The 22888-nt window shown below is 39.8% G+C and overlaps 1 protein-coding gene across 1 annotated transcript; it reads right to left on the bottom strand.

The window, feature by feature from the left end:
- Positions 1–806: 806 nt before the first annotated feature.
- On the bottom strand, positions 807–19988 carry kiaa0319 (KIAA0319 ortholog). Its single transcript, XM_017714392.2, has 21 exons — positions 19830–19988; positions 17545–17641; positions 15751–16472; positions 12936–13095; positions 12132–12230; positions 11929–12026; positions 11737–11824; positions 11546–11641; positions 10700–10832; positions 9391–9619; positions 8752–8875; positions 7871–8000; positions 6690–6838; positions 6413–6564; positions 6170–6308; positions 5601–5760; positions 3256–3392; positions 2997–3119; positions 2123–2204; positions 1917–2008; positions 807–1825 (listed from the first exon to the last, which is right to left on the bottom strand). Exons 2-21 carry the CDS (start codon positions 17594–17596, stop codon positions 1653–1655), a joined length of 3138 nt encoding a protein of 1045 aa, XP_017569881.2. The 5' UTR covers positions 17597–17641; positions 19830–19988; the 3' UTR covers positions 807–1652.
- Between the last annotated feature and the right edge of the window lie 2900 nt (positions 19989–22888).

Genomic DNA, 22888 nt, shown 5'->3' on the forward strand with positions numbered 1-22888 from the left:
GAGAGATGCTATGCTGACAGTGATGACAAACACGAAGTGTCCAAGTGTCATCTCCGTAAATACAAGCCAAAATCATGATTTATTTTACAACCTGCTCAAAAACGTATCCAGATCTTTGCTTGTTTTGCGCAGACACATTGAGTGCGTTTACGTGCACTTAACCTGATTTTCTGCAGTTATCGAATTGTTTTGTCAGTAATCTGATTAACACATTCGCTTGCACTTGAGTAATCAGCTAACGGGAAACTCTGGGTCTACAAGAGTCAGACAGTAACGGGATTTCTACTTTGCAACCAGGCAATAAACTCACAGAAGCAGACGTGACGTAAATGTAATGTAAAGCTTAAACTTCACGCTGAAGCTTTTTTTAAACATCGCTCCACTTTACCTGAAAATATGAACATGCAGCATCTAAAAGATGAAGAATATTTGAATATTTGCTCATCCGACAAGCATGTACTTGGTTTCAGCAATGCTCCAAAAGTGTTTTTGCCATTTTAGCCATTTTGAGGCAACACCGGTTGCTTATGTCCGGTACTGAGATCTGTTTTCACACATGCGCAGAGAAATCCAAAAGAAATCAGAGTAAGACGTCACATGCACTAAGAAATCCGATTACTGAGATCAGACCCAGCTTTTTATCGGATTTCTTAATCTGATTTTTAAACCTTACTCCGATCTAAGAAATTGGAATCTACTATTTACTGGACCGTTTGAATCATAAGATAACTACAGAAATCTGATTATGATCTTATTATTGAGTGCATGTTCACTCACTCATTGATGTGGTTTTTGCCCGTTGTTCCCATCTACCTTTTGTAAACTGAAGAAGTGCACATCAGATATCAAGCATCAGGCTTATTGACTGCATCTGGGGTAATACATTTTTTCTGTTCCTTTAATAAGAATTTCTATAATTGCAATATAAAATTGTCCATAATGTGACGTCAAATTTTCATCATGTATCATCACTCAGTGTGGGCCTCTTATTGTTTATTTTTTACACTATTGATTGATATACAATTGTAAATCCCGGCTTGTTTAAACGTGGCGTCACATAACATTTGCACATTTCTTTCATTTTATGAATAATACGATTAGTAATTTAAGGAAGGGTTCAGTGAAAAATGAGCTGCAGTGCTACTGCAATAGAAGGTTTTGGTTGACAAAGACATTACTTGTTAGCTACTTTAGCATCGTAGTTCCAGTGCAAAACAAATGAAGCAAAGTTCAGACCCCAAACGTTTCTTGACTTCACTTAGGCTGAAGGTTAAATGGCATACGTTTGATTTTTCACCGTATCGTTCATTTAGAACAGTCTAACTGAGGGAGAGTTCAATTAGTAATAAAACTGGATTGTCATTATTGTCATAGGGCAATTAGTGTCAAAGAACAGATGTTGGTCAGCAGTGGGACGCTTTTGAAAGCCAATACAGACGTTCAAATACCTGAAAAAAATGATTATTAATAGGCAGGGGTAAAATTAAGAGGACAATAGCAGCCAGCAAACAGTAGGAAGTGCATAATAAACAAAACTATTTACATTCAAAAAGCCTCAGATCAGATACATTCAGTCTGTGTAAACTCTCTGTGATTCCCTGCTGTGACTGTAAAGCACACTCATACAGCTATCTTTTCAGAAAAGACGAGTCTCAGCCATCCACAGGGCGCAGACTGTAGGCGTCTCCGTTGGTCATGGCTCCGTTCACTCGGTTTCTGGCCCTGTCCGTCCTTTCGTAACTGAAGATAGTGTCCTGCTCGCTGTCAAATTCGGACTCTGACATCATCAGGCTGGAGTTGTGCTCGGTGCTCCTGTGTTTGATGTCTGGAAGAAACAAGAATGCCTTTTTTTCCCCCCCATTTTTTTTCTTTCTTGCATGCTTTCCAAATAACCAGGTTCAAGCTCACTGACTCACTGTATTTTGGTCGCAGTTCCATTCTCTCTTGTTCATCTACGTTGTCCAGTATCGTGTACTTGGTTTTCTTCCTTACTTTTGTACGTCTCCCTCTGAAAATAACAGAACTTTAATTTTCTATGCAAAACAGTGACTGTTAGTTAAAAGTTTCAATAACATTGCTGTCCTGCATTTTTATGTTGGGTAAGTAATAAGGTCAGTATCACCTTTTACACCAGGCCCAGCTTGTAGACACGAGAAAAATGACCACTACAATGCAGCAGATTGTGACATACAGCACACTCCAGTCTGCAGGAGAGCGAGAGGTCAAGAACGTGAGTCCATAGCTTGTTGCTCTAAATCCATTCTTAATGAATCTCCTCATTCTAATTAATTTACACCTCATCATTCTGCCTTTTAATACTAAAAATGCTTAATAATACTTTTTAATGAACTCTTCCTAAATAACGCACCTCACTGTTGTTTTTCTATGGTTTTCCATATCCAAAACATATGACCTTACAAAGCTGAAAATTCACAGACTTTAATTTGGTCACTTCATTGTTTCTCTGCTGAAACAAATGATGAATAAGCTGTCAGTGATCTATTCTTAATGTGTACACGCTTGCTCAGAAACTATCACAGTGCTTCCAACAATAAAGGCAGCACAGTGCTTCTTATATACAGTGACAGAAGACACAGTAGCACATCTCCAATTCCACATGCTGATACATTTTACTATGCTAACATTGATATGCACAGATCCAAACTACTCTGGGGTCAAACTTTAACCAATCAAAGGGGGACTTTGCCAAAGTCTTATGACATGGGGGTTGCAGCACCTCAACATTTCAGTATTGTTGCAACTGCTAGCAAAATCAAGACATCAACTGTCATCAAGCTGTCATCACATGTGTGATGCTGCAGAAAGCAGCACAAAATGTCCCTAAAACTCCAGTCAGTGCAGCCATCTAAGTTTGTACACCTGTCGTGAGTAGGCTGAACCATGTTTTAATAAGGGTAAGCTTAAGTCAACTAAGACCCTAGTCAGACAATCACTAGTTCAATGATATTACTTTGATGCATCGATAAGCTACTCACCACAGTTACTCTCACTGTCATCAAGGAAGCGTCGAAAGGGGTTCTCCATCCACAGAGGATCACAAGAACAGCTTCTAGTGACGGGATCACACTGACCACGGCCGGAACACAGTAGCAAACACACTAGACAGATTTCACACCACAGAACACAACAAAGAAGGTGATCTATGTGAGAATGTGGCTGTAATGAAGGTCAGACAGAATATGGCCCGTCCGCTATGTTTTTAAACCCAAATGTGATGAAATCCATGCCACTCACTGACTGTGTCCACTCTGAGAACCTTAAAAAGCAGGAAATCCGTTTTCTCCTTCAGCAGCTGATACCTCAGGAGACGGGCCAGTTTTGGGCCAGGGATCGTTCCGTCAGGACCCTGAACTGAGAACCTGAACACTGTGCTGTTCACATACAAGCACACAGACACAAAATGTAAGCTTATAAGCTGTTAGTGGTATGCAAATGTTTTAACACCCTTAGTCAAATTATACATATTGCTGATTTGGTGAAAACAAAAAGCTGCACTATATAAATAAATTAAGCTTCTTTTTGAGTCTGTGTGTGTGATGTGAATATGTAAAAATGTATAATGTGGTCCAAAAAACTCCCGCAAATTCAAGCCTCTGACTTCTAAATTATTTCAGGTTTTCTAGGGAGACTCACACCAGTGCACACACATGCCATATTTTAGCAAGTTTTTCAAATAAAAAAATCCTACATACAACCCCAATTCCAATGAACTTGAGATGTGTAAAACATAAGTAAACACAGAATACATGATTTGCAAATCCTTTTCAACCTATATTCAATTGAATACACTACAAAGACGAGATATTTAATGTTCAAACGAATAAACTTTATTGTTTTTGCAAATATTCACTCATTTTGAATTTGATGCCTGCAACACATTCCAAAGAATTTGGGACAGGGGCAACAAAAGACTGGGAAAGTTGAGGAATGCTCAAAAAAACCTATTTGAAACATTCCACAGGTGAACAGGTTAATTGGAAACAGGTGAGTGTCATGATTGGGTATAAAGCCGGCATCCCTGAAAGGCTCAGTTGTTCACAAGCAAGGATGGAGTGAGGTTCACCACTTTGTGAACAACTGCGTGAGCAAATAGTTCAACAGTTTAAGAACAACGTTTCTCAACGTGCAATTGCAAGGAATTTAGGGATTTCATCATCTACAGTCCATAATATCATTAAAAGATTCAGAGAATCTGGAGAAATCTCTGCAAGTAAGCAGCAAGGCAGAAAACCAACATTGAATGCCCGTGACCTTCGATCCCTCAGGCGGCACTGCATTAAAAACCGACATCATTCTGTAATGGATATTAACCACATGGGCTCAGGAACACTTCAGAAAACCACTGTCAGTGAACACAGTTCATCGCTCCATCTACAAGTGCAAGGTAAAAAGATCTGACGAGTCCACATTTCAAATTGGTTTTGGAAATCATGGACGTCGTGTCCTGTGGGCCAAAGAGGAAAAGGACTGTCCGGATTGTTATCAGCGCAAAGTTCTAAAGCCAGCATCTCTGATGGTGTGGGGGTGTGTTAGTGCCCATGGCATGGGTAACTTGCACATCTGTGAAGGCAACATTAATGCTGAAAGGTACATACAGGTTTTGGAGCAACATATGCTGCCATCCAAGCAACGTCTTTTTCAGGGACGTCCTGCTTATTTCAGCACAACAACGCCAAGCCACATTCTCCACGTGTTACAACAGCGTGGCTTCATAGTAAAAGAGTGCGGGTACTAGACTGGCCTGCTTGCAGTCCAGACCTGTCTCCCATTGAAAATGTGTGGTGCATTATGAAGTGCAAAATACGACAACGGAGACCCCGGACTGTTGAGCAACTGAAGTTGTACATCAAGCAAGAATGGGAAAGAATTCCACCTACAAAGCTTCAACAATTAGTGTCCTCAGTTCCCAAATGCTTATTGAGTGTTGTTAAAAGGAAAGGTGATGTAATACAGTGGTAAACATGCCCCTGTCCCAACTTCTTTGGAGCATGTTGCAGGCATCAAATTCAAAATGAGTGAATATTTGCAAAAAACAAAGTTTATTCATATGAACATTAAATATCTCGTCTTTGTAGTGTATTCAACTGAATATTGGTTGAAAAGGATTTGCAAATCATCATTGGGGTTGTAGTTCAGCTTTAACGTATCCTCAACACACTTCTGCAGCACATTTTACTTCATTTGCTGTGCTTAACATATTGGAAAGAAAATAATACATAACACATGTCCTGTGCAAAAGTTAAACGTTAAAAGAAGTTTAAAAGTCACACATTTTATGTTATTTTTAAATACATAGAAACTAGCCACTAAAAAGTGCATAAAATAGCATAATCAAGTTGATTCTTTGTACTGGATGTGTTTTAACAAAGCATGTCATTTAACCAGGTGTGTGCAAACTTCTGCACATGGTTGTACATAGAGGATATCTCTGTATAGCAATATTCTTGTATTCTATATATTCTGCTGTATCCGGACATGATTGGGTGGAGGACTGAGAACACTGGGGAGAAAATTGGGGAAAAATAAAGAATAAAAGAACCAGATGAGGAAACAAACAAAGCAGATTTTGTCCACACTACCTGATATCAGACTGGCCGTGCAGACCTTTCAGAGCGATGTCTGTGTCCAGCACGTGCAGCAGTGCAGCCATCTGTCTGACCACTGTGTCCTTCTGCTGCTGACTGACCTGAGCTACAGCCACCTGCAACTCCATCTCCACCTCCTCCCGCTCACGTAGGTCTGTACACACACATACGCACACCATCCTGACTATAGCGTAAACACGCACAACTTTGTAAGCTCTTTCCAGCCATCTACATTTCACATCTCATCTCATTGTAGCGCTCTGAAATTTTTCTTAAATTTTAAAAATAAAATCATTTATTTTTACTTTCAGCTTCCAACTCTAATTGCTTCTCTCTGAACAGTCAGTCTAATTCTAATATGTGACACCACATCCATGAAACTAAGCTTTTGCAGCTTAGTTTCCGCATATGGATGGTATGACTAAACTTTATTATTTCAAAAAGCTCATTTTTCTTCTCTATATAGGCTCTTTACATCTACTTTAAATGTAGATAAACTTGCACTCAGGTCTGCAGCCGGTAAACAGTTTCTTCAAAGACATGCAAGATAAGAAGGGCCCTACCAGGACGCACTTCCACAGTGGCTGTTGCCGTGCTGGAGCGGCCCTGAGTGTCAGTAACCCTCAGTCGGAACAGGTAAGTGCCCTCTACCAGATTGGCCAGATAGAGTGAGGCCTGATGATCCGAACCATAGAGAACGTCCTGTTTCCAGGACAGAGTGAGGCAGAGTGATAGAGGAAGTGAGAGAAATGTTAGGGAATGACTTTTAAATACTAAAAAAAGAGTAATTTCAAAGGAGCACTCACCCCAGCAGCTGGACTCTGTTCATCTCTGACCCACATGAAAGACACATTAGCAGAGCCACAGTTGGACACTGATCCCCTCAGGACCAGAGAGTTGTTGGGTAAGGTCAGCGTATGGCTTCCACTGGCATGGGCTATTAGAGGCAGGCTTTTAGCTGGGAGGAAACAAACACTGAGTGTGAAAGTGTGAAATGTATTATTTTATTTACAACAGCAGGACATCTTCGCTCTGATGATAAGCAGGTTATTTAGTAATGTGAAGACAGCAGCATCCTCTCACCCTCCTGGACTGTGACGGTGAGCACAGTGCTGTCTGATGCCCCCTGCTGGTCCTGCACTGTCAGCTTGAACTTGTGACTTCCAGCTCGGAGGCCTGTCACCATGGCAATGGCCTTGTTTGCATCCTTTATCTTTGAGCCTGGAGGGCCACTTTGCAATCAGACAAGGAAAATTAGTTGCAGCAAAGAACTGAATTTCTCTGAATTCTGCCATGTAACGAAGTGAATCCTGAAGAGCTTGATTTAAAACCCTAGTCAGGAATCACTGCGGATGCATATCTAATGCTGGAACTGTATTAATACAGACTTTCTGTAACATTGCTCCAATACTGAAGCACAACGTGTTATATTTACCATGCTCTTTGTAACTTAACTCACTGCTCTCATTAAAATATGTGAGGCTTTTTAAAGGGCTTTTTTGAAGTAGTTCCCCAAAGAACCTTTCACTTCTCTTTAAGCATCCATTTTTTTACAGGCGATGTGTGAGTGTGACAAACCTTTTCAGTTTAAAAAGGCCCAGATTCTACATTTTTCTGAGGTCCACTTATAATATTAGTATCTTTTTATGTACCAAAAACATTTTCTAACCTCTCCTTATGTATTAGAATTAATCAGGCTGTTCTTGTTACTGTGCCTTTAAGAAAGGAATATGTAAATAAGCTCTACTGTAATTAGTTGCTTTGTGTACTAACCAGCATAAATGGGTGGGGTTAACCTGTGGTTATGTGTCCATGTGATGGTTCATGCAACATTACAACTCATTTCAATTCAAAATGGGCTGTTTTGGGCTTAGTTTCCACATGTGGACTGTATGGACTGAGGGGTGAATGGTAAATTTTTCAACCTTATGTTTACATATTATTTCAAACTTTTCAAAAAAGCAACAAAAAAAATCAGTTTTCCCTGATATGTGACCTTTAACCCTTTAAAAGCATTTTTATTACACAATTCTATAGGCTAAGAATGGCTTCACCAGTTTGAGTTGAAGTCCCTAGAGTTAGTATGTAATAATCCTGGGATTTTAAAGGCTTAAAAAACTGCATATAGTGTAAATGCTGTCTACCAATTAAAGGGTTGTACTGTAATTTTATTCAAGGAATGTTCATTTTTAGGACAGTGGGGCACCTGCAATGTCTGACTAGGCATTACATCAGAGTATGCTGACAGACTGGAAGGCCGGTACCTGAGGATTTCCCACTGGTAGCTGGTAATAGCCTGGTCATCTGTGCTGTCAGTAGCATTCAGTATGATGCTACTGGTTGGGAGAAGCAACTGTCTGTCTGGTCCTGCTACAGCTACAGGAGCTTTGTTCTCTGTGACACAATACGGTTTGAACCGTTATTTTCATGCCTGCAAGATAATCTCTCAATTCTTTGAAAACTTGACAAAAATGGGCCAACATGTACTTTAAAGTTAAAGGGGAATTCCACTGATTTTTCAAAAATTCTGCACAAGTTAGTCATTAACCTGTAAACATTATTTTTAGTGCTTTGATGTGAAAAACTCCATTCTTGGGAATTAATGGTGATATGAATCAGACGTCTGAAGAACTTGATGCCTCTAAAAGCCCCTTTACAGAACGTTATTGCAGAAAAATGGTTATAAATACTGCTTGATGCCAGACACACTGTTTTACCAGTTTTGGGAGAAGCTTTTGGCCTAAAATACAATTTTTAAAACCTATTCATAGTGAAGAGGTACATACAGGGCGCTGTGAGGGAAAACAGACTCCAAAGGAACTTTACTTAAAAAAAAATCAAATGAAATTAAAATAAATAAAACAGCTATATTTGTGTTACAAACATTGTGACTCCTGGTTTCTATCACTACCATTGTAAAGAAATCCAAGTCAATAAGTTTTTCTACAGTTCAGCATCTTACATCAAACCACTGACTTTGTTTACATCTAACAGGAGTTAAGAAAATGGGTGGAATTCCGCTTTAAGGATTTGACTTGTTTAGAAATATCAGAAATACAAAGTTTTGTTATGACAACAACAATGAAATGCATGATTACAGTTATGAAGGAAACTTTAAAACTTAGTAATATTAGTGCATATTTACCAGGAAGCACAGTGACTAAGACAGTATCTGAGTCCTGCTGGCCACTGGAGTCTGTGACAGTGAGCTGAAAAGAGTACTGACCCTCATGGAGGTCAGACAGCTGCAGAGCCGGAGATCTTATACCCTAAGATGACCAAAAGAGACCTTATAGACAGCAATAAGGCAGCATCAATGTTTCTTACATCACTCACCCAACCCCAGTAATACTGTATTACAGTAATCTCTGGAGTCAGTTTGAGGGTAATAAAAAAAGTAATACCACCCAACCCTAATTTCTAGTGATCGAGGGGTCATCTGTGCTCTGATTGGCCAAGACAATATAGAGGCAGGCTTATGACCTTCACTAGCCCCTAAGCTACCAACAACAAAAAAAATCACACCATGTTTTTATTGAATTCTATCATGTGCTAGTGATAGCTGCAGCTTCTCAGGGTTAACCTTCATGAAACTGTCAGGGGTTCAGACTCTGTTCCTTATGATGTGGGCATGCAAATGAGCTTAAAGGGTTAAATGGTGTGGAATAGCCAGAGAACACTTTCACTTAGGTGTAGTTTCTTTTCATGCTATTCTTGTTGAGTACTTAGACTTTTATCTATATCAGAAGTGCTGTTCCTATTCTAAACTGATATCATTCATCACCTGCATGGTTGCAGCTTTGGCTGAGCTGCTGGAATGAAGGCTCCACAGGTAGCTGGTGATGGCGTGGTCATCTGTGCTCTGGTTGGCCGACACAGTGAGGTGATTTAGGGGCAGCCTGATGACCTGGTCAGAGCCTGCTTTAGCCACTGGGGGGTCATCCTTTGAACTGCTGACTGTCACTGTGGCTGTAGTGGAGTCAGTCAGCCCTTCAGAATCAGCCACCGTCAGCCTGAATCAGGACGACACAAATCAGGACAGAGCACTGAGGGCCTGTGAGCTAATCAGGCCAACCCAAATTAAACCAGTCTCTAAGGAAGAATCATTTACCAGAGAGTAAAGTCACTGTTTAAACATCTCTGAGACAGTGCAGTGTGGAAGAGGGACCACAAGACAGCAGGTAACTGAAGAATTTAAACCTTAAGCTGTTAAACCTTAGAAGTTGAGCGATTACCTTCATTTTGCTATAATGTTCAAATGTAATTATGTAATTATTATTATTTAATTACATAGTGAGCTACAAAATGAACTATATTTACATTCTGTATTGACAGGCTGGGATTTGCACTGACTTTTGGTTTGATGTCAAGAGTTGAATAACAGGATATATAAAGAAATGAGCTTTCTGTTAATGAAAAAAGAGTAAGGCTGCATGATATGGACATTTAATGCAAAGTTCCATGAAGTTGCTTGGTACTGCAATGACATTAGAGAGGCAATACATTATGATTAAAATAATGTGTTTCTGACTGGATGTGTACCAAGCAGAATTTCGTTTTTGCTGTGTAATTAGAAAAATAACTAAATTATATTTGAGATAGTGAGAAATAAAAATAGTACATAAAAGTCACTCCCTGACCAAATTCCAGGTAGGCCTAAAAAAATAAATAAATACGTATTTTGTTTTATATCTATGTGCTTACAAAACAATACAATACATATTTCATTTCTGAAAATGCTTCTTATGGTGAGGCAGGTTTGTTGTAACAAAAGAATTCAGAATTCAGGTCATAACAAAAAATTCTCCTACTTCCAAACACAAATGTATCAACTGAAAGTTTAGAATCCATACTGACAGAAGCTCTCCTATCATGCACTAGCAACAACTGCGACTTCTCAGGGTTAGCCGTCATGAAACTGTCAGACTTCCATTCCTCACTCCTCAGTCATTTGCGCTGGTTTCTATGCAACTGCTGAATAATAAGCCATGATGTGAGCATGCAAATGCTGTTGAAGACCCTGAGGAGATCACTTTCTGCTTGTGTCTGTAAAGGACTCTGTATTGATGAGAACAGCATTTCTTTGGTTGTACCTGAAGGTGTATTCTCCAGGAGGAGTATCCTGCAAGCGGAGTACAGGTGTGTCCATGGGGACATCACTCTCCCATACAGGTCCATCTACCTGCTCCCACAGGTAACTCACTACACCTGTATCATCTGAGCTCTCTGGAAGAAGAATGAAAGCATATAAAAGCACCAGATACCATATCAAGAGTTAATGTTAGTTAATGAAACAAGAATCAGTGTTTTAAGGCAGCCCAGACACCTGTAGCAATGGGGCTGCATGAAACCTGAATTCAATGATGAAGAGGTGTAGGTATATATCGCTGTTGTCGGATGAAAACTTTGTATCTCCAAAATGTTAACTTTACAGGAGAAGGAAAAAACATACCTTACTTTTAATGTAAGTCAATGGAAACAGATGTCTGTCCAAGTCATTTTGGGCCATTTTTTTGGTCCATTCATCACGACATTTACACACAATGTAAAGGACAACAGGTACTTACAAACTATGTCATAAACTAAAAAATGACAAAAATTAAGATACAAGATTTTCTTCCAACAGCAGTGATATATATATATATATACATATATATACTAACAATCTTACATTTTTACTTTTCAGTGTAAGTCATTGTAAAGAGATTTTATTGTAAGTGATTTTAGAGCATTTCTATTGGTCCATGCGTTGTGAAGGACAGCTGGTGTATTGAAATGATGTAGAAAATTCTAATATAAAAATACATAGATGTGTATAGAAATGGAGCCAATTCATCAAGAAGGTAAAATCTATTTAATTATGGTCCAAAATAAAATGTATTTGATTAATTGGGGCAGTTTTAGTTCTTTCATTTAATGAACACAAAAGAGGAACCTACGACTGCCATTAATGAAGATGATGGATCCAGCAGAGAGAGACACATCCTGGTGCTTAGGCACAGCAATTGATTTGGGAGGAATATTCGGGTTCACTTCTGCAGAATGAGAAAGATTCAGCTGTGTGCAACTGGTACTGTCATGTATTTTAATGGAATAAATAAAACACTGCCTTGTACTAAAGCCTACTTACCTGGGTGCACTGTGAAGTTTACTACACCTTCCCCATAGGCCTGCTTCCCTACCACACTGACTCTGACAACATATACACCTGCAGACAGCTAAACAAGCACAAAATAAATAGAGGGGCTTTAAGGTCAAAAGAGCAAACATTCCCATCAGATTTGAATGAAATGCTGCATGCGGAAGTCCAGTGAGAATTCACCTCAGAGATCCTCACAGTACTGCTGTGTTCTCCCTCCATTGCGGCCTGCTGTCCATTCGGCGCACCAACCAAACTCCATTCATATTTGTAAGGGGTCTCTGAATAAGCAAGAAACATTGAACATTATATGAACATTATGTCTTCAGACTTGTTCAAATTCCCATTGAAATAAGGAATTAAATTACTGCACATTTTCAGCATACCAGCTTGACTCTCTGAACCAACTGAGGCAGTTAGTTCTACAGCTTTCTCGGGTAGTGTTACTTCGCCAATGTTTCCAATTGACACAATCAGAGCTTGCACTGAAAGATATAGAAACAGTTTGTGAATAGGGTTATATGAGAAACAGTAGGGCTGCAGAGCACGGATAAAAGGTCTTTTTGTCATTTCAAGATATTTTGATTGTGATGAGCTTGGCAGATCACAGTAGTGAACCCCTGATCTGATGTGGTTAAAGATGTGAGCTGCATTACATTTAATGATGCACAATGTATATATGTAAATGCAAATATGTATATAAAAGAAAGCAGAAACCATACTATAACACATGCCATGGCAATAAACAACAAAAAGTATTTGTTTGAGCTTGAGCTCACTATCCGAATCCGAACACTATTACATGAGCAAGTACTACTACGTGTAACTAAGTAAAAGTTACATAACTAGTAATAGTAATAGTTACATAACTAATTTTAACATTAGCATTGGAAGTCCATTTTACTGTCGTCACTTTGACTGTTCCTGTTGTCTCTCAAGCAGGTAAACTAGTAACTGAAATATGGGTCAGTTCTTGTATTTGAATGAGCAGTGGAAAATGCCTTACGTGGTCCCATTTAAGAGTTCCATTTGCATATTGCCTCCTTCTGTAATATCACTATTACGAAGGCCAGCGTTGCAATAACAACTGCAACACTGGCCTTATATTACAACACTGGCCTTATATTGTGCAGCTCTATATGTAGTATGCAGCTATGCAGCTATGCAATATGTTTACAGGATTAGGCTACCTGGTTGTGGAGAGGTGATCTGGGGTGTGGTGCTCAGGTCAGGCTGAGAGGGAAAAGAGCTGCTGATTGGGCTAAATTTGGATGGATCTGCACTGAGAAGCTGCAGTACAGCTGTTGGCTCCATGCTTGTGAAGGAGATATTAAACTGGTCTTCATCATCCTGAAAGAGAGAAAGCTCGTCATGTTTAAACTGACATTGTCAGCCAATTTCAGCTCCACAATGAACCAAAGGACATCCTGCAGACAAAAAGGCTCACATTATTATGAGGGTTTACATTATTGCTCTAAGTCATCAGCTCTGAGGGGAAATATTGATCTTTTGTTATTTCTACCTCCTTAAGGAGCAAGCAAAATGACAGAACAACTGAGTCAGCACATTAGCTCAGAGCAGTGATACACAAAGAGGCGTGAAACTGCATTTCCTTCACATTTCCTTATGGCAACCCTCTTCCTTCAAATCTACCTTTCCAGGTCCAACTTAAAGTCCAATCAAAATGTAGATCTGCTAAGGAAAAATCTATTTGTTGATGTAAACCCTCTACTTGGATTACTTCTTTAAATAGAAATGGAAATCCCAGAGGATATAATGTGAAAACAGCTGTTTTATGGCTAAACATTTTCATCTGATGGGTACAACCCTGAAGTGGTGAGACCTGGCACCTGGCCTACGACTGGTTAAATCAATTCCACTGTCACACAATGTTGCTTCAGGGCAACAAACACATTTCTGCAAATTCTTATAACATAAAATTGATACTGAATGTTAGTGTATACATTTTATATCTATATATGTGTGTGTGTGTGTGTGTGTGTGTGTGTGTGTGTGTGTGTGTGTGTGTGTGTGTGTGTGTGTTGCTCAACTACAGGAATTTTGTATACTGCTCAAATACAGGAATTTTGTATAATGCTCAAATACAGGAATTCGTGGATCAGACCTGTCTGAGAACTATATGGGTGTGGCCCTGCTAATGTAATATGCATGCTTGATTGACATGCCTCTGGCCAAGACTTCCAGCGCGCAACATGACTATGTCAGAACTAAACAGAAAGGTGCAAGACTGGAAAATCAGGATTGTTCAAGCCTACGTTTATGAACCTACTAATGCTGATTTTGCGTGTATGAACCTACTAATGCTGAGGTTCCACGCCCAGATAACCCACATTCATAGATAGTTATGTAATTATGACTGAAAACTATGCATGCTATGTTAGAGTTTGCCAGGCAGGGTGCTCAGATGTAAAGCAAAAAGACAAAGTTTTGATAAATATTTAATATATTTGGGAGGGCAGGCCAAACATCACCAGAGGGCATCAATGGGCTTAGCCTTCCTTCAGAAACACCTAAACTCTGTCCTGCCAGTGGGACATGAGATGACAGTCATTTACTATATTGAGTAGAGAATTTTTAATGAGTTTTGTCTTTGTATTGTGGCCGACCAAAATCAATCCTAACACGCTTCAAATCATTCCTGAATGTGAGTTAGGCCAACTGAGTGATCCCAACTGCATTTTCTCTACCAGCCTACCAGTCACTGCTTAGCAACCACTGCTATCAGCCAGTGCCTCCAGACCTGAATTCTTCAGCAGCATGCCAGCCTTTCTGATATATGTTAATTTGAAGCTCCATATATGGTGAGAGGATGAGCCTGGCTCAGAGTGTTCCAAGGCCAATGTTAGGGGCACAAATTATTTATATTTTAAACCAAAACAATAAGCGATTTTAACAATTACACCTTTTTCAGCAATCAATTCAGCAATATCGGTTTTTAAATCAATTATCTAGAATTCCAAGCACCACAGAAGTGCTCGTCCCCACAGTCATGTATAAAGGGTGAGGCCATATTGTGAATTTTAACTGTAATAATCTATACATTACTATGGAATATATAAAATAAATCACATAAAGAAAACAAGTGCCAAATAAATATTCTAAAATATATAATGAAAGTTGTGGTCCCTAGGAGTCATCTGGTGTTACAGTGTAACACATATTGTCTTATTTTGAAATAAACATCACATTGATGACATCACTCGACTTCATTTTACCTGTTTTCTGAAGAATCTATGAAAAAAGCACATGGTAAGTCCACTGTATCTTTTCAGTTATCAGAAATTTTCTCATTTAAAGCTTTTAGCTGAAGTCGCTGGTATGACATAATTTTTTCTTAAGGAATTGTGAAAAATAGAATACCAATGGATTAAAGTACATATTTAGTGGATATAGTGGATATTCCATGATTGCCAGCATATGGTTTGATGCTCTGTAGCACTCATTTTGTAAAATGCATTTTTCATCAAAAATGTAACACCAATGACATTTGATGATCGGTAACACCAGTGACACCTATGGATAGATAGAAAAGTGTCCGTTTCTGTAGAATGACCCATCTGTATTCCTCTTTTACTAAAATAGCTTAAATGGTTCCAAGCAGAAATATTAAACATCTACTTTCACATCATCAGAGGTAAGAAAAATGTTTCATGCTTTAGCCCAGTGTTTTGTATGCAGGGCTGAAGATTTATGTTTAACTGCTTTCTAATGAATGTAGGCCAGTCATCTTATTAAGTGACTAGACACACTATTTGATTACCATTCTGTAACTTCTGTACAGTGTATGCTACATACAAGGTGTGTGGGGTGGTGGGAGTGAGGTGGCAGTATATTTTTAACCCTCAAAAAGGGGTGCACCCTGAAAAGATTTATGTTCCCTGGGGCTTTAACTGTTAAGAGTAAAAATATCAACACTTATTGGGGAACTACTGTAAAGGTTTAGTAGCCCATTTTAAACTGATAAATAACATTAGTACCTCTTACCTTCATTGTGGGCAAACTGTCTGAGGGCCTCCAGGAAGGCTGGGCTGCACTGGGAGACGTTGTGCTTCCATTCATCGCTGCAGGAGGGGAGCTGGGTGTGACCTGGCTGTCTTCAGAGGCATCTAGCTGAGACAGTTTTCCTTTACCACCTTCTGTTTCCGATAGGTTAAATCCATCTCTTTCCTGCAGAGCAGGCCAATCAGGTAGTCCTGGACTTTCTTCATGTTCTACATTTGAGCTGGACTTCTCCTCACTGAGGTCTGCTTCTCTTCCTCTGTCCTCTAAAGTCCTGTAGCTGTCTGCATATTCCATTGCAGAATTATCCAAATCCTGAATGCCCCCTAGCAAAGCCAGGTCCTTCAGAGGGTCTTCTGGGCCTCTGTGTCTGGGGAGCGGACGCCAGTGGCTGGGGTAAGGTTCACCCCGTACCAGGGACTGCAGCACCAGCGTCTGTGGAGGTCCCCGTTGCAGAAAGGCCAGCAGGGAGTCCGTGCCAGGCCTCTTTTTTGGTTGACAGTTCTCTTTGTGCTGGCAACTGAGAACATAGCAGCGTCTCTCAAAGAACCAGGCCAGGTCGCAGCCTGGGAGATCGCAGCAGGCCGCAGCACACTGGGTCAGAGTGAGCACCTCCGGGACCCGCAGGATGCTGCTGCTCCTCAGCTCAGGAGACACCACCGTCTCCGAGTATGAAGCCCTCTGCCAGCACTGCCCTGCCATTACATCTACGGCACAAGAAATGGCAATCACGGGGGGTAATTTGGAAAGCACTCCCATTTAGTCTCCAGACTTACGGTCATTCTCACAAAACACCTTCAAACTATGTCCTCAAATATTTGAATGTTATAATCATTACGCAGGTAAAAATTTGTTTCCCATTACAGATCTGTACGATTTTTGTTTGCTTTTTTTAATAAGAAAAAAAAAGAATTTTAATCACATTTATATTCAAAGTTCAATCTCTTTAATGCGTCCTTTTAAACAAGGTGAATCGAAAAACAGAACTTTATAAAAAGAAAAACATCAGTGGCTGCGGTAATGAGCTATATTTGCAAAATACTACATTTTGTACAATATATGTTTAAGTAATTAGCTTTACAGCTAACAACGATTTACAGTTATTAAAAAGAAAAGAACAAAAACATAATTTACAAATTCAGTTATAAGTCTTCCCGTGATGCAGTGATGAGAATTTGGTCACTTAAATTGGAAAATGTTATTAAAAGTCCATTTAAAATCACTTAAATCATTTTACTATTCAACAAAAAATAATATATCATTGTTTTTTTCTTTTTTGGGTATACAAACAAAGGTTTAGTCTTTTTTTTTTCAAAATTGGAATAACCCATTAAAGCCTTGTGCTGCTCCTAACAAACAGCTACTTATGTAATTCCTTGTATTGAGCGAATCCCGATGTATTTACAGGAGTATATAGAGGAAATACAGAAAGTAATATAACAGGGACAATTATGAGCTACGATTGATGACAACAGGGGCTACATAATGTCTCATATCATGTAACAGATGCATCAATGTAACAAACAAAACTGCCATGCATTATTTAAGTGTACATGATCTTATAAAGACTCCACATCATTTCATGTGCAGATAAATAAATGTGTAAATCACCCTTCAGGAGACCAAAGCACTACTATGTATTATATACAATCTCAGAGTCAACCAGAGCTAAACTTTACGCCTCTGGATAAGAACAGAGCTTTAAAAGAAGGCTCTGTTTAATAGCTCTGGCTTGTCATGTCTGCCCGTCCTTTGCTAAGTGGATTAAATACCATTTACCTCTTACGCAGTGAAGGACCAGGGAAAGTGCAAGGAGAGGCATGAAGTTCATGATGCCGAAAGCTTCTAGTTCATCAGCTTTTCAATGCTCCACTTTCTAGAAAGGTCCAAGAGAATAGCAGGTTGGTTTAATACAGCGCACCACGAACGTGTTCAATGACCTACACGAGAACATGAAAGGCAGGTGAGGTTTTTTTTGGTTTTTTTTACCAAACACACTGAACTTTGTTGCACATTGGCCAAAAGTCCCACCTCTCTCAGCTACTGTTAGTACGTCTGTCAAAATGTTAGCACAGGCTACCTGGTAGCATCTGTAGTGCTCCCAGACTAAAAACTTTTTATTATTCCAAAAATAAACTGTCTGTTAAAGATGGCCAGTGTAGACACGTTTGAGGAATGAAAACATATATCAGTTGCTCGCCGTTAAATTGGAAGGGGTTTTATGTCCAGTTGGGGGGGCGGGGGGGGCTGGGTGGTTAATGATGGAAGCTCTCTCGTTCAGATGAGCTAACATGGGAGCATTGTCAGAGCCATGTCAAATTTACAGGTCTTATAAGACTAAGAGGGGCAAAAGTGCATTCATATTTTTCTTTACATACTATTACATACTGCTTTAATCACAAATGTGAGCGCTGCACAGTCCTGTTTAATCTGACAGATCATCAAGCTGTCAGAAACTTCTGAAATTTCTAAATTTCTACACAATTCAATCAATAACATGTAAATGAAGCCACTCAGGGCATTTTGATGTGAAACACATCATTTTAAAGAAGCGTACAGAGTTCGGGGATAGGAACCAGATGTCCGGGTCTGCGTTTAAAAGCTGCTTCAAAGAAAGTTACTACATGAAATGGTTACAAATTCGGTGTGTGATGCCTGAGACACTGCTTTACTGTAGTTTTCCTATAATGAATTGGCCAAGAACACAATCTGTAGAATCCATTCATGGCAGAGGGGTATATGCAGGGTGTTGTTAAGCAAAACAGTCCCCAAAGAAAACTTTTATTTTTCACCCCGTATTTTCTCAGTATCAGCCTTACATATTAAAACGCAAAAGACAAGTAGGTCTTCTTCATTGGTGGTCTTGAACTGTAAATAAGATGGGTGTTGTAGACACTGCAACCCCTGGTTCCTCTCAACACCACTGTAAAGGAATCAGAATAGGTAGAGTTCTCTAGAACAAAGCATTTCACAGCAAACCACTCAGAATAACCTTATTTACAATCACTGGATTATGCAGAAATTCTGAAAAATCACTGGAGTTCCCCTTTAACTCATCAGTTTCTGGTGCTAATCCTTCTATGTTATTTATCATGATCATCATTTATCAATTTCAGCAGATGAGTAACTGGGATGAAGTTAGAGCATAAATCTGTCTACAGTTTTGACACTGACCTGTAAATCTGGTCTTCCAAGTAGATTAATCCAAAACTTTCTCAACAGCAGGACTGAAATAAAAACAAACCCCGTCCTCCAGATGATCAGAGGAGTGTGTCAGGTAGTATATGTTCCTCAGTAACACCTTCCCACCATTTCTTTAATAATTCAGATGGATTTACTGCCACCTCCGTTCTCACTGCAGATTTGTTCTGAGGAGTTCTGTCAGTTTTTCCTTCGCTTGATGGAGGAAGCAGCATTTAGAGAAGATTCTGAAAGGCAAGTCTATTTTCATTTTGCAAATGGTCAATTAACAGCCGTCCTGACGATGACCTACTGTCCAATCGTGACCTCATGAGAAAGTGCATCAGTTTGACACACATGGTGATGTGATGTGAGATGATTGTTCATAAAACAAATCAATACTAATGAGTCATAAAACAGTAAATGAGTCACATAAGCCATACCCCTCCCTATCAATTAGAATCTAAATATTACATTATATTACATTATACTATACCAGTGTATTATTATTTGTATTACTAAGGAGGAGAATTAGTTCAACATCTCTCTCTTCATTTTCCTGTGGTACAGCAAACAGAGGAGGACCGTTTTTGACGTAGCGTTATATGAGGAGGCTGTTATGAGCAGACAATGAAGCGAGCGAGGATCCAGCCTTCATTTCAGTCTGGAAAAGTAAACAGTGAACTTCATCCTCATGTGTGCTCTATAACAGAGACCACGGCCTGTCAGGGTTTATGCCGCCGTGCAGAGACATTAGCATCAGCAGACATTAAACTACCCCGAGGCTACAGACAGGCCAGTGTATCAGAGGTAAGCAGAGCTGTGAGCAGCAGCCCGAAGTCCGCACTGCTACCGCACAGACACGAGCGACGACAGCAGCTTACCGTCGAGTCCGGTCTGTGTAGGGTGGTCGACGGCGGGCTGCAGGATGGAGGTCTGAGCAGATGAAGGAGCAGATGGAGGGTGTGGAGCTGAAGAGCAGCTGATTCTGCAGACTCAGAGAGAGAGAGAGAGAGAGAGAGAGAGAGAGAGAGAGAGAGAGAGACGGAGGCAGAGGCGGAGGAACACGGCGCGCGCACACAAACACGGTGCAGCAGTTCACGTGGTCTTATGCCGAATCACCACTCAGAAAAAAACAAAGCGATAACAACGACAGGTTTCATAAGACGATAGCATAAAACAACAGTAATAATAATCATCATCATAAGAATAACAATAATAGTAATTCATAACTGCAAATAAATTGACAATGATGAAAATGATTAATTTAAAAACAACAACAACGTTTTATTTCATAAAACGATAGCATGAAACATGGTTATTATTGTTGTTGTTGTTGTTGTTGTTGATGATGATGATGCGCCATAAATGTAGGGTATATACACTGTGGTGGATGGGTTCAGGTGAGATGGGACAGTGTTGGGTATCATTTTACTTTTAGTTTCCTTTTTAGTTCATTTAGAGAAAATCAGTAATAAAACAGGCTGAGTCACCAGTAAAATACGCTAAATATGCAGAATCGCAGTACATCGCTGTAGTTGTGAATTGAATTGAAAATTGCTGTATGATTACAGCAGTTGTTTACAGTCAAGCCTGGATTATCCGGGGGAAGGGGAGGAGTTGGGGAGGGGGCGGTTATGGGGGTGTCCAGGAGTCCTTTGAGCAACTGTGACAAAATATAAACAGCTTTTTGACACACTTTTGCAAAAAAATAAAAAATAAACACGTTTAAAATTGTTCATTGTTTTGCAGCCAATCATAAACTTGATACTCTCTACGTCTTTCCAAAACGTCTACTTCATCCTCTCCTCCAATCGGTTAATCACCCTGCCCACAATAACCTCAGTCAAGCTTTTTGTTTTCAGCAAGTGTTCCTTTGAATGTGAAGATGTTAAACATTATGGCTGGGGGAGCTGGAAAAGCAAGACCTGATACTTCGACAGGGAAGAGGATGCCTGTTTCCAACACCAAATATTAAATGCTTAAGTTGATTTGTCCCAGTCGGTATTGATCTGTGGACTGTCTGCTTCTGGACATACAGTCATCAGAGGTAAGATATAAATGGCTGTGGCAGCTTTAGCTTGTGATGCTTGACAGATCAGGTTTTTAAGTTTGCTTTGTTATGCACATTTCAGCTGTCTGATTCTAATTTATATCACCTTCATTGGGGTAAATGCTCTGGAGAAGAGTAGATCCATGGTTTATAGGGAAGTGTTGCATGAGCTGCTGGGTTTGTGATAAACTGTGCTCTGATTAATGTGTGTCATCTTGCTATTGTTTTGTCTTGAAAAAATGTGTACTTATAGTGGTGACATGCCCAACACTGTGGTTAGTTTGCTGCCACTGTGGTGCTGCACAGCCCTCATGAAACCTACTGTGGTATCATTAAAAAGGTCCCTAAAGGTAGCCATGTAGGGGCCCACCAAATATTTGTGCTCAATAGCTGTGTGTGTGTGTGTGTGTGTGTGTGTGTGTGTGTGTGTGTGTGTGTGTGCGTGTGTGTGTGCGTGTGCGTGTGTTGTTTGGAACATCAAAAGGGATTACTCACAGCTTTATTCTGATAAGACATTTATTCTGATATGGAGTCTTATTGTGAAGGCGGGGCTATGTGACAGATGGACTGTCGATCAAAACTTGCATTGGCTAATCACAAGTGTGAATGATCTGTCTCTCATTTTATGCATCAGCCAATGGTTTGAAGGAAAGTGCAAAAAGGGCGTTACAACCTGTTCAGGCATGGAAATCGGAAGATAGTTTGAAGTTGCCTTAAATATCACCTAATTTCTTATTTCAAATCAATACATTATAACTATTGTTTCAATTTACATATATATATATATATATATATATATATATATATATATATATATATATATATATATATATATATACACACACACACACACACACACACAAATATATACAGTGGGGCAAAAAAGTATTTAGTCAGCCACTGATTGTGCAAGTTCTCCTACTTAGAAAGATGAGAGGTCTGTAATGTTCATCATAGGTACACTTCAAGTATGAGAGACAATATGAGAAAAAAAAATCCAGGAAATCACATTGTAGGATTTTTAAAGAATTTATTTGTAAATTATGGTGGAAAATAAGTATTTGGTCAATAACAAAAGTTCAACTCAATACTTTGTAACATAACCTTTGTTGGCAATGACAGAAGTCAAACGTTTCCTGCTAGTCTTCACCAGGTTTGCACACACTGTAGCTGGTATTTTGGCCCATTCCTCCTGCAGATCTTCTCTAGAGCAATGATGTTTTGGGGCTGTCGCTGAGCAACACGGACTTTCAACTCCCTCCACAAATTGTCTATGGGGTTGAGGTCTGGAGACTGGCTAGGCCACTTGAAATGCTTGTTATGGAGCCACTCCTTCGTTGCCCGAGTGGTGTGTTTGGGATCATTGTCTTGCTGGAAGACCCAGCCACGTTTCATCTTCAATGCTCTCACTGACGGAAGGAGGTTTTGGCTTAAAATCTCACGATACATGGCCCCGTTCATTCTTCCCTTAACACGGATCAGTCGTCCTGTCCCCTTTGCAGAAAAACAGCTCCAAAGCCTGATGTTTCCACCTCCATGCTTCACAGTAGGTATGGACACAACTCAGCATTCTTCTTCCTCCAAACACGACGAGTTGAGTTTTTACCAAAAAGTTCTATTTTGATTTCATCTGACCACATGATATTCTCCCAATCCTCTTCTGGATCATCCATATGGCACTGCAGGATTTGAGTCCTTCTTGGCGTAGTGTGTTACTGATGGTAGCCTTTGTTACTTTGGTCCCAGCTCTCTGCAGGTCATTCATCAGGTCCCTCCGTGTAGTTCTGGGATTTTTGTTCACCGTTCTCATGATCATTTTGACCCCATGGGATGAGATCTTGCGTGGGGCCCCAGATCGAGGGAGATAATCAATGGTCTTGTACGTCTTCC

Source organism: Pygocentrus nattereri, chromosome 3, assembly GCF_015220715.1.
Source record: "Pygocentrus nattereri isolate fPygNat1 chromosome 3, fPygNat1.pri, whole genome shotgun sequence".
NCBI classification, from domain to species: Eukaryota; Metazoa; Chordata; class Actinopteri; order Characiformes; family Serrasalmidae; genus Pygocentrus; species Pygocentrus nattereri.

Excerpts from the sequence above, each read along its gene's own strand:
- kiaa0319 (XM_017714392.2), bottom strand. The coding sequence starts at position 17,596 with ATGAACTTCATGCCTCTCCTTGCACTTTCCCTGGTCCTTCACTGCGTA. Across the intron at positions 13,096-15,750 it reads ACAGTTTGCCCACAATGAAG|GATGATGAAGACCAGTTTAA; the intron begins GTAAGAGGTACT and ends TCTCTCTTTCAG. Across the intron at positions 3,393-5,600 it reads CACGGCCAGTCTGATATCAG|CACAGTGTTCAGGTTCTCAG; the intron begins GTAGTGTGGACA and ends GTATGTGAACAG.